Raw genomic sequence first — 12,599 nt, 5'->3', positions numbered from 1 at the left:
ATGGGACCATCAATGCCAAAGGCCCAGTGGAGAGGATGAGTTAGGAGTGTTGGAGAAACTCAGGAAAGCCTATGTGCCTGGAGAGGCCAAAGGGCAGAGCTTGGAGAGCCCAGGCTCCTGGAAGGACTCTGGTTTGGCATCCATGTGAGGGAAAGGGTGGAGGAGCTGATGTGGTAGATCCCCGAGTGTGGTGGGGATCTACCTGTGTGCACCAAGTATAGGGGCAGGTTTGTGTGTACAGAGAACCAGTAGGAGGCTACTGAAACCCTGGGCCACCACGACTGCGACCAGGGTGCTGGTGGTGCAGGTGGAGATCAAGGGCAGGGTTTGGGATTGATTTTGAAGGTCGCATTGGTGGGATTTGTCAATGGCAACAGTAGCCAAAGAACTATATTCAACCAATCGTGAATTACTTCAGTCTTGTTTTCCCACCTCCGAGCACCTGCCCACATATCTCTCAGTGTCTTTTGCATTTAACACCAGGTGTCCCTCAAGCCCATACATCCCTTCTTAACATCTGTCCTAACTACCCTCCCCAGTCCCTGAAGGAGCATTTGCTCTCAAAGACAGCAACAGGAAACTTAGAACTTAATTCTTTCTTTGCTTTTACCTGAGTGTCATAGCTGGCGCTCCCAAGTGTGGTACAGCTCTCGAAGGACAGAGTCTAGAATGTACTCTTTGGGTGTCCAGCCCAATGGTGAGTGTATGATGGGCCTCCATGTATACGAGTTGATTGTAAACCTAGGTGGGTGGAGAATACTGAGTGGACATGCAGAAAACCAAAAGCAGCCACGAGGGCATATTACCATGTGTTCACATGTTGGCATGTGGGTCACATGAAGTCAAAGATTGGGACAATTCACCAGGGAGTATTAGGGAAAGAACCCATGAAGGTAGCTGGACTTCTACCACCATAAAGTAGCTTTTCAGAAAGGTTACCTACAATTCAATTCCATCAAACTCAAAATAAAATGTTAAGGAAACAGAAATCAGCATACGTAGGGCTGGTATCTGATATTCACCAAGCTAATGTCTTCAGAGGTCTCCGTTTGAAGGTATGAGAAGGGACATCCTCCCGAGGACTGCTCTAGAAGCTGTGAAGCCTTAGTAACCATCTTCACACAGCTTGAGTTACAGGTGTGGTCTGTTTCCACCTTGATTCCTTTAGTGAGTGAAGGGAGGCTTTGGGGCTCAACCACAGTAGAAATCATTGATCAGGAAGCTTTAGTCTTTTCACTGTTGGCCTTTGAAGATAACTTTTCAATCTAAGAAAAAGGAATTAAGCTAGATAGGGCACTTCCTGGTTTACACGGATAAGATATTTTTTTTTAATTTACATTTTAATGTGCTATAAGCACCATGGTTCACAAAGTGGTTTACTATTAGAAGAGAAAAGTATGTTTGAAGAGAGGCTCTATTTCAGACCCCAACTCTACTTTTTTCCCTTTGGGTAACAAGCTTTGCCTATTTTCAGACATTCAAATTTAAGATCTATAATTCATTTGATTTTGAAATTATTTCATCTTTTGAAATCCTCAAAGGAAAAAGACATTACTTTAAAATATAATTTTTACTTTTCACATTTAAAGGTGAAATATTGAAACTCTTTCCTCTGAGGTGGACGAAAATATAAGGAGATGCACTATATAGGTATATGTCATATGTATTCAATATTTGGTGTCCAAACCAGTGCAATAAAACTAAGGAAGAAGGAGGAGGAGGAAGAAGAAAGAAAAAAAGAAAAGGAAAAAAGATGAAAGAAAAAGAAAGGAATAAAGGAAGGAAGGGAAGAAAGAGGGAAGGAAGGGAGAATTTTTAAAAGAAAAGAATATGTACTGGTTAGAAAACAAGAAATACAGCTAGTATTATTCATAGACAAAATTATTTTTGCACAAAGAATATCCTTAAAATTCTAAAGATAAACTTTTAGAATGAATAAGTAAGTCAAGTAAGACTTGTGGATATAAGTTGAGTGTAAAATAATGTGAAATCAATAGTATTTTGATTTACCAGCAACAGAGAGTAGGAACATGAAATTTTTAAAAGATATACTTTACAGTGCATCAATAATAATCAAATATCTAAGAATAATAAAACCAATATTGTAAAACCTTGTGAAAATTAAGAGGGAAACCTCACTAAAATGGAATTGGAAGGCCAGAAGTGGGAGTTCTCACAGACACACAGGTAGACATCAATTACCTGAATTGTCAGTTACAGGAAGAATTGTCAATTACAGACCCCAGCAGAAGGATCACCAAAAGGAAAGAATCACCAATTATGCCCCCCAACAGGAAAAGATGCACATTGCATCTCCTACAAGAAATTGACCACCCTGGTAACTCAGCCAGGGAAAAACCATCATCACCCTGAATTCTCACTTTTATCCAATGGACTTAGTTCAAAATAAGCCCTCCCAGCTTCCTCCTTTTTACTATAAAATAATGTTCCTCTCCTTTGTTTATTAATCTTGCCTGTGGTTTTTACTGTGACTTACTTGTCCTGAATTTCAATTCTCTGTTATTCTCGAATAAACCCATTTTTGCTGGTAAAATAACTGACTTTTATTTTTTAAGATAACAATGTGGATACAGAAACTATGTAACAGAATTGGAAGTGCCTGGAAATTTGGCAACTTACATAAGATGGTCAAATTCCTTGAAAAACAATTTAATAAAACACATACAAGAAGAACAGTCCTATATTGCTTAAATAAAGTAAATTCATAATTTAAAACTTCCCAAAAAAGGAAATTCTAGGCTCAGATGACTTCACTGATAAATCTTTTCAAATATTTAAGAAAGAAATTATACCAAACTTACAAAAACTCAGAGAATTTGGAACGAGGTAACACTTCCCAACTCATCTATGAGGCCAGAATAAGGCTGACACTAGGGTGACCAACTGTTCTTGTTTTCCTGGGACTGAAAGGGTTTTCCCAGGATGGGAACTTTCAGTGCTAAGACCAAGAAAGTCACAGGTAAGTCAGAATGAGTTGATCACTGCTGATACCAAAACCTGACAAGGAAATTACAAGAAGGGAAAACAAAAGGCCAAGCTAACTTACAAATATCGATGCAAAGATTTTAAACAAAACATTAACAACTTGATTCCAGCGATATATAAAAAGGATAACATATTATAGCCAAGGAGGTTTTATCTTTGGAAAACAAGATCGATTTAACATTCAAAAGTCAATTGGTGTAAGTTACCTCATTCATTGAATAAAAAAGGAAAACAATATGATCACCTCAATAGACGCAGAAGAAGCATAAGATAAAATTTAATATCCATTAATGAAATTCTAAAACACTTCAGTAAACTAGGAGTGAAAAGGAATTTCTTTTATTTGATAAAGAGTATCTACCAAAAAGCCACTTTTATTCAACATGGCATTGGAGGTCTTTGCCACACAATATGGCAAGAAGAGGAAATAAAGTTTATAAATATTAGAAAGTGAGGGGAAAACTGTCCTTATTTGAAGATTACATAATTGTGTACATAGAAAATCCAAAAGCATCTACCAAATATTAGAATTAATAAGTGATCTCAGGGCTTCCCTAGTGGCACAGTGGTTGAGAGTCCGCCTGCCGATGCAGGGGACACGGGTTCGTGCCCCGGTCTGGGAGGATCCCACGTGCTGCGGAGCGGCTGGGCCCGTGAGCCATGGCTGCTGAGCCTGCGCGTCCGGAGCCTGTGCTCCGCAACGGGAGAGGCCACAACAGTGAGAGGCCCGCTGTACCTCAAAAAAAAAAAAAAAAAAAGTGATCTCAGCCAGATTATTGGATGTGACGTCAATACATAAAAATCAATTGTATTTCTATACACTGGCAGCAAACAAATGGAAACTGAAATTATTTTTAAACCATAGCAGCAAAAACATACAACATGTAGGAATAAACTTAATGACAGAAGTACAAGACCCTGAAAACTACAAAGCATTACTACAAGAAATTAAACAAATAGAGAGATATACCATACTCATGAAAGACTTAACATTGTTGAAATTGATCTATGGAGTCACCGAAATCTCCAGCAAAATCTCAGCAGGCCTTTTGATTGGTGGAAATTGACATAATACTGCTTTCTATTTTCCTCTGGATTCCTTCCCTTTCCTTTTTTTAAAATCAATTTTATTGAGGTTTAGTTTACGCACTATAAAAATGCACCCATCCTAAGTGTTTAGTTCAGTCAGTCTTGAACATCTATGCACCTATACAGTCACCACCAAATCAGGAAATAGGACATTTCCATTATCCTCCCAAAACCCCTGCATACACTAGTCTTGGTCAACCACGTGACCTGCTTTCTGTTTCTATAGATTAGTTTTACCGTTTTTAGGATGTCATTTAAATAAAATCATATAGTATGCATGATCTTGTGTCTGGCTTCTTTCAGCCAACAAAATGTTCTTTTAAATTCATCCATGCTGTTGCATGAATCAGTGGTGTGTTACTTATTATTGATAAATGTTATCCCATTGATTGAATATACCATAATTTGTGTATCCATTCTCCAGTTGATGGACATTTGATTCTTTCCAGTTTGGGTCTCTTGTGAATAAAGCCATCATGGGCATTCGTATACAAGTCTTACTGTGGACATACATCTTCATTTCTCTGTGGCAGATTGCTAAGAATGGATTGGTCATATAGCAAATGTATGTTTAACTATAAGAAACTGTCAAAATGTTTTCCAAACTGGTTGGACAATTTTGTATTCCCACCAACAACATTATGAGAGTTCGTTATTCCACAGTCTTGTCAAAACTTGGTATCGTCTGTCTCTTCAATTTTAGCTCTTCTAGTAAGTGTGTTGTGGTATCACGTTGTGGTTTTAATTTACATTTCCCCAATGACTAATGATATTGAATGTCTTTTCACATCCTCACTAGCCATTCATGTATCTTCTATCGTTAAGTGTCCATTTAGATCTTACGCCTATCTTTAAACTGGATTGTTTGTTTTCTTATTATTGATTATAGTAATATAAATACACACAATAGATACATATGCAATTACAGTAAGTCCCCTACATATGAACCTTCAAGTTGCGAACTGTCAAAGATGCAAACGTGCGTTCGCATGTCCCATCACGTAAGTTAGTTCACGTGTCTAGCGTGCATTGTCACGTGCGTGCATCCTCTACAAGTGGTTGTGCTTTTGTGTACTTTGCTCTACAGTACTGTATAGAGTACAGCAGTATAGTGTCATATTTCAAGCCCAGGGTGTCTGGAAGCAAGTGTAAAAGCAGCGGTATATAGCCGATTGTGTTAGTTGGGTACCTAGGCTAACTTTGTTGGACTTACTAACAAACTGGACTTACGAACGTGCTCTCGGAACGGAACTCATTCGTATGTAGGGGACTTGCTGTATATTATATTATATTCTCTATATATTCTGGATATAAGTCCTTTGTCAGGTGTATATATGATGATATTCTCTCCCAGTCTGTGCCTGGCCTTTTTATTTCCTTTATGATGTCTTTTCAAGAGCAGATGTTTTCAATTTTGATGAAGTCCCGTTCATCAATTTTCTTCTTGTATGATTCATGCTTTTTATGTACTAAGAAAGCTTTGCAAACTCCAGCATAGCAAACGCTTTTTCTTTTAGAAGTTTCACAGTTTTAGCTTTTACATTTAGGTTTATCATACATTTTCGGTTAATTTGGGGGCATGATGTGGAGAAAGGGTTGAGGTTCATACTTTTCCCATATCCATATGCAGTTTTCTGGCACTATTTATTGAAAATATTACCCCTTCCCCCATGAATTACATTGATCCCTTTGTTGAGAATCAGTTTGGCTACATATGAGGGTCTTTCTGCACTCTCCAATGGCTCACTATGGCAACCTGATTTTTAAATTTATATGAAAAATCAAAGGGCCCAGAGGAGCAAGACAATCTTGAAGTAGAAAACACAAGTCAGGGCTTCCCTGATGGCGTGGTGGTTGAGAGCCCGCCTGCCGATGCAGGGGACACGGGTTCGTGCCCCGGTCCGGGAAGATCCCACGTGCCGCGGAGCGGCTAGGCTCGTGAGCCACGGCCGCTGAGCCTGCGCATCCGGAGCCTGTGCTCCGCAACGGGAGAGGCCACAACAGTGAGAGGCCCGCGTACCACAAAAAATAAAAATAAAAAAAAAGAAGACACAAATCAGAGGCCTTAGCATTATAGTAATTAAAATAGTGTAGTGTGGACACAAAAATGAACAAATCAAACAGGAAAACAGAGTCAGAAACAGACTAATACATATTCAGTCTACTGACTTATAATAAGCTTTCTACTGCAATTCACTGGGCAGAGGATGGTCTTATCCATGAATAAAGAAAGGTATAGGGAAATAAGTGAACTTTTATGCCTACCTCCCACCATATAGAGAATGAATTCAAGGGGATCATAGAGCTAAATATGAACTGCAAACATGGAAAAGCTCCAAGAAGGAAACATAGGAGACTATCTTCGTCAATGTTGGATTAACAATGATTTCTTAAATAAGATGTAGGAAGTTCTAACCATAAAAGAAAAGATTGCTACATTAATTTTTATTCAAATTAAGAACTTTTGTTTTGCCCAAAGACATTAGTAAGAGATTAAAAAAGCAAACCAAAGCCTGGAAGAAGTTACCTGTAAAGGCATCCAACCAAACACTCATCTCTAGGGCTTCCCTGGTGGCGCAGTGGTTGAGAGTCTGCCTGCTAATGCAGAGGACATGGGTTCGAGCCCTGGTCTGGGAGGATCCCACATGCCTCGGAGCAACTAGGTCTGTGAGCCACAACTACTGAGCCTGCGCGTCTGGAGCCTGTGCTCTGCAACAAGAGAGGCCGCGATAGTGAGGGGCCCGTGCACCGCGATGAAGAGTGGGCCCCGCTTGCCACAACTAGAGAAAGCCCTTGCACAGAAATGAAGACCCAACACAGCAAAAATAAATTAATTAATTAATAAACTCCTACCCCCAGCATCTTAAAAAAAAAAAAAAAAAAGACTCATCTCTAGAGTTTCCATAAATTGATAAGCAAGCACAAACAATCCAATTTAAAAATGGCAGACAACTAGAAGAGGCCCATCCCCAAAGAGGAAATTCAGATGGTCAACGGCCTGTCTCATGGTGGTCAGTGTCACTGACATTTGGGGAAACGCAAATTAGAACCAGAGTGAGATACAACGATGCAGCCCCAGACTGGCTGAAAGACTGATAACATCAAGTGTGGGCAAGGATGTAGAGCAGAAGAAACTTTCATCTGCTGCTGGCAAGGGGGCAAGTTGGTACAAATGAAGGATGCACATGTCCTATGACCTCACTATCCCACACCTAGACGGGTACCTAACAGAAATGCATGCATGGGGCACTCAAACACATATACAAGAATGTGTGCAGCGGCAAAACTGAAAACCCCCCAAATGTACATCAACTGAGAACTCGAGAAATAAATTATGGTGCACTTATCTGATAGTTCATAGCAATACAGTGAACCATGGCTACACTCAATAACGTGGATAAATTTCACACTCATAATTTTGGGCAAAAGGAATCAGACATGAAAGAGTACATGCTACACGGTTCTGTTTATGTCAGATTCAAAGATGAGCAAAATTAATATATATATGAGCACAGCAGCTACATTTTGGGGGAGGGAGGAGAAAACTAGGAGGCTGGGGGAATGATGCTGGGGGCCAGGGGTTTTCTGAGGTTCTGGGGATGTTCTAGAACAGGGTTTCTCAACCTTGACACTGTTGACATCTTGGTCTGGGCCCTTCTTTGCTGTCATATATGCTGCAGCATTCCTGGCCTCAGCCCACTGGGTGCAGGTAGCAAACACCCCCTCCTCCAGCTGTGACAACCAAAAATGTCTCCAAACATTGCCAGTGGTCCCTGGGGATGGGGGCCAAAATTGCCCTGGTTGAGGACCTTTGTTTCATTGCTGGTCTTGGAGGATGAGGTTAGCAAGCTCACTTGGTGAAAATGCATTGAGCTGTACATGTAGTATTCATCAGATTTTCTGCATGCATATTAAACTTTAAGAGTTTTTTAAATTTAAAAAAAAATTCAATGAATAACTAGAAGAGCCAAAACTTTTAGAGCTAGCAGGGACACTAGATGCAGTGTCTTGCAGATAAGGAAGCTAAGATACAGTGGCTCAGAGTTAACCCCACACCGGCTTCCCCTCCCCCACCCTGCCCCCTCCCTCCCAGGCCGACTCGCTCCCCAATACAGCCCAAGTCAGAGCCAAGGCCGATCCCATGCAGGTACTCGGTTGGACCTCTAGACTCCAAACCCCACTGTGGAAGGGGCTTGGTTGACCTTACACCCATACTCTGCAAAGAGAATTCTGAAAACCAATAGCTCATGCAAACAGGATATTAGCTTTTGTCAGAAAGATCAAAAAGGGCTTGAGGTTTTTCTTCTCAGCCTCAGCCTCCCCTGCCTCTCCCTCCCTGCTTTATCTGCTCGCTTCAGTCGGCATCAGGAAGAGATGGCAGCGGGTGAGACTCAGATCTATGCCAAGGTTTCCAACAAGCTCAAGGGCCGCAGCACCACCTCGCTCCTGGACCCCCTCCTGGGCATGGGCTTCCCGGCACACACCGCGTGAGTACCACCCTGGCTGGCCATGTGCCCTGGACCCTGAGCTGGCCCCTCTGGGGCCACAAAACTGCAGGTGGCTCAGAGCACTTACTTCCTGTCAAAGGGTGCACCATGCAGGGCCAGAGACTGGCTCAAAATGAGGCCTTTTCTGCTTTTATAAATGACACGATCTTTGCCTTTTAAAGGCAAACTCTGCTGGCTGGTGATGGAGGGACCTTGAAATTTGTGAAAATTGGAAGCAGGGTTTGGAGGGGTCTGGCTGTACCCCCTCTGTGGGCAGCTCAGTGAATCTGAGACAGCTTTTTAGACTCGAATTTGAAAGCCCCAAAGCCGGGTGGGTCTCTGATGCTGGGACCTCTTGAAATACACAAGAATGTAGTTCTAAATATGCAGGGAAACCCCTTGTCCTTAGAGGGGGACTCTCTTGAATGTCTGATAATGGAGCGAAATGGTTAAGGAACTCCTCGAGCAGGGTGGACATGATCCTACTTGTCCAAGGAGAAGGGCCACACAGAGATGACCCCACCTTGAAGGTCACCCTCTGGGAGAGGACAGGGTCCCCCAAAACAATGAGCTTGAGACCGACATCAGGTTGCAGCTTCCACAGTTTTCTTAGATCTGGTGCTTTTCACGTGCTTATTCATGTGGGAAATACATCATAAGTCCCCTTAGGTAACCTCGGATTTGGGGGGGGGGCAAACTCTCCTTAGACAGATGACAAACCCTTGCCCAACTGCGTGGAATGACTGAGGCTGGACCCCTTTCCTCCCCAACCCAAATCAGGACTTTGTTGTCATGTTATGCTCATAGTAAAGCGGGGGTCTGTGAGACGGGAACAGAACCAGGCGTGTGCAGGGAGCTTGCCATGGGCCGGGCACCATCCGTCAGGGGCAGACGGGGACACCGAGGCCAGAGAGGGCAGATTTTGGAGGGGCAGGGCTGGAACCCCACTCCCAGTAACACTCACGCTTGCAACACTCATGCTTTATTACGTGACCAAAGCCACCATCGGAGACATACTCAAAATTCCTTCCAGTTTAAACAGCTGCGTGTTGGAGGTGGAGAAACGTGTTTTAAACGTCTCCCTTAGGCGAGAGCACCCAGGTAAGGCTCCTGTTAACCTCTCCAGGCAGCCTCATCCCCGCCAGTATCCTCTGAAATAGCAGTGCTGGGCACTGGCCATCTTGGGTGCCTGGTCAACCCCAGCTATTTCCAGGCTGAATTCCCGGATGAATTACCTTTACCAAACTCCATCTGTCCAGTTCAGTCCCCTTCAGTTAAACTCCATTCAGTGTACATTCATCCCAGTTTCAAGGATGAGTAAGACTTGGTTGGGCCCAGGGAGCTTGTGGTCCAGTTGATCAGGTAGATAGACTCAAGTCCATTGAGATGAGGGGCAAGGTGGCCATATGTGCAGTGGGGAAGTGCAGGAGAGCTGCACGGGCATCCTGCTTGGGTGGTTTGCGGAGGGCTTCCTGGAAGAGAAACATCTGAGCCGAGCCTGGAAGACCCAGTGCCATTTGCCCCAGGGCATGTTGGCACCGGGCCTAATCTTGGCAGGGAGGCACGTGTGCAAGCCTGGGACATGGCCCTGCACAGCCGACTCAAGGGTCCAAGAGCGGGTCCACCTGGCTTGGGAGCAGGTGCGTTGGGGAGGGATGGGGACGCGGGATTCAGGTGTGGGTGGACCTCAGGACAGGAGCCCTTGGACTCCGTGCCAGGGACTGGGGGTGGGGGCCAGGGAAGGAAAATGATGGGCTGAGATGCAGGGCGTCTGCGTTTCCAAAACCACAGTGATGCCACGCGGAGGGCGGAGGACTGGGCGCTGCATCCCACTGTGAGGTCTGGCTGTCCAGCCCCTGGGGGTGACCCCCTAAGGTCCCATGTGCTGCAGGGACACTCCTGTCTCTCTGACCTTTTCCAAAGAACAGAAGGCAGGTTCTGAGAGCTCCTCGCGTTCTCCCTCCCCACAGGCTCAAGGCGTTGGCGGCGACTGGAAGGAAGACGGCGGCGGAGGCGTCAGACTGGTAGGTGCAGGGTGAGCGCTGGGAAGTGCCCAGGACACTCCAGGGGGCGGGGAACCTCCATGCCGCCCACCCAGCACCCAGGGAAAGGAATAAAGAGGCCCCGGTTAAAATGGAAAACAAAAGAGAGAGAACTTTGAACAACGTTCTCTTCACTTAAAAGTCTGATTTAATCCAAACGTGCCTGTCAGTGAAGAGTAATATCCATGTGATTTGTTGAGTAAATAGGGCAGAGCCATTCTTGCTGATATGAAGGCGAGGTTGCCACCATCTTCACCTCTGATGGGGCGAGAACTTGCAGGTGGTGCTGAATGCCCCCCAAGGCCTCGCACGTTGCCCCTCAGGGTGCCAGGTGCCTGGGGGCTGGGGGGAGCTCTGGGTTCCAGGAGGCTCAGCCAGCCCTCAGCTCTGCAGCTCTGCCAGCCTCCTGCTGCTACGGGCCTCGGTTTCCAGCCCTGGGAATCAAAGAGGACACCCCGTTCTCTAAAACTCAGTCCCGCCCGCGTGTGGCCTGATGCCATCATCCTTCCCCTGGTGGGAAGTCCCCTCGTGCTCCGCCCCGGAATAGCTGCAGTGAAAATCAAACAAAAACCCCAGGTCCCGCCAGGCTGGGGTGCCCTCCCCAGAGCAGGATGGCAGACACAGGCACCAGGTCTCTTAGGGCTCAGAGTGTCCTCGGCGGGAACCCCCTCTTCCTCCAAAAACTCTAGGCCAAGGGCAAAAATGCCCGCCCTGTACTGGACAAAGGGAAGCACCCGGGACCCTCTGGGCTAGGCTAACCCTAAAGTCCATTGCAGAATTGGAATTAAAAACCAAACCCACTGCCCTGAGGGTCGTGCTAGTGGTGACTCAGCCAGAAAGCCCAGCAGACCCACCGAAGAACAGGGAGGTGGTGGGTCCCCTAGATTCTGTGAGAGTGGGCCCAACCGCACTCCTAATCGGGGGCAAATCAGGATGCCATTAACAGCAAAAGGCGGCTTCAAGTGTTGGTGAGAATGAGGGGAAGGTGGTCTCTCACTTTCTCAGCTGCAATAGCGGTGAATATCAACACTGAAAATGTGTAGCTGCCACCCAGAAGTTCATGTCCAAGTACATTCCCTGGAGAAACACAGAGGACCTAAAAGGACATGTACAAAGATCTTGATCACAGAGCTGTGAAATTTAGAAAAAAGAAAACAATTTAAATGTCCATCAATGGCATGGGTGGATGAGATATTACATATGTAGATGACGTACTGTTATACAGACCTTAGAAGGTTCATTCTGACAAACTTCCCCAGATGTATGTGTATCAATGTGGAGAGATTACAAAACCACAGGGTTGAGTAAAAAATGCAAGTTGCTGAATTATTTGAACAATAGCTTATGATTTGTATAAAACACACACAAGTGCTATCTGTGGATTTGTTACCTAGATGTCTAGAAGAAAACAAGCAGACTAAGACTTGAGGTTTCCTCTAGAAAAGGGGAAGTGAGCTACAGTGGAAGGGGTATAGCTTCCTCTATTGGTATTTTTTTTTATTAAGGAGAAGGTATTTGTGTGTATCTTATGTTTTCTCCAGTGGCTGTACCCTGATTCCTAAATTCAATATTATATCACAAGCACTTCTCTGAGTCATCAAAAATTATTCAAATCCATAATTTCCAATGACTGCATGATAAAGTTATTGTCGTTTTTCTCGTTTTTTCCTTCTTTCCTTTTATAAATAACCATACAATAAATATGTTATATGAAGTCTTATCTATACTTTTTGTCTCGGATAAATTTCTGGAAGTGGAATTATTAGTTCAAATGGAATGGGTATTTTAAGGCTATTGACACATCTTAGCAAATTGCGATATGTAAAGGTTGCAGAAATTCATCCTTAAGTCTCACTGCACCTTCAACACAATTAAGCCTAACTTTCACCCTCTCAAAGACATTCTGTTAATTTGACAAGTGACAAAATTAGTGTCTCGTGGTTGCCTCAGTTTTTTTTTTTTTTTTTTTTTTTTT

At 43.9% G+C, this 12,599-nt stretch overlaps 1 protein-coding gene across 1 annotated transcript in view; it reads left to right on the top strand.

The window, feature by feature from the left end:
* The first annotated feature begins 8,193 nt into the window (after positions 1-8,193).
* UBASH3A (ubiquitin associated and SH3 domain containing A) overlaps positions 8,194-12,599 on the top strand; it is a 41,924-nt gene continuing 37,518 nt past the window's right edge. Inside the window, exons 1-2 of the mRNA XM_029214792.1 lie at positions 8,194-8,582; positions 10,553-10,606. Coding sequence (XP_029070625.1) covers positions 8,470-8,582; positions 10,553-10,606 — 167 coding nt within the window. The 5' untranslated portion in view covers positions 8,194-8,469. The remainder of the gene's footprint in view (positions 8,583-10,552; positions 10,607-12,599) is intronic.

This window comes from Monodon monoceros, unplaced genomic scaffold (genome assembly GCF_005190385.1).
Source record: "Monodon monoceros isolate NGI ecotype Baffin Bay Population unplaced genomic scaffold, NGI_Narwhal_1 Super_Scaffold_11, whole genome shotgun sequence".
Taxonomy (NCBI): Eukaryota; Metazoa; Chordata; class Mammalia; order Artiodactyla; family Monodontidae; genus Monodon; species Monodon monoceros.
Note: the sequence above shows the minus strand (reverse complement) of the source record. Positions and strands in the feature narration are given on the sequence as shown.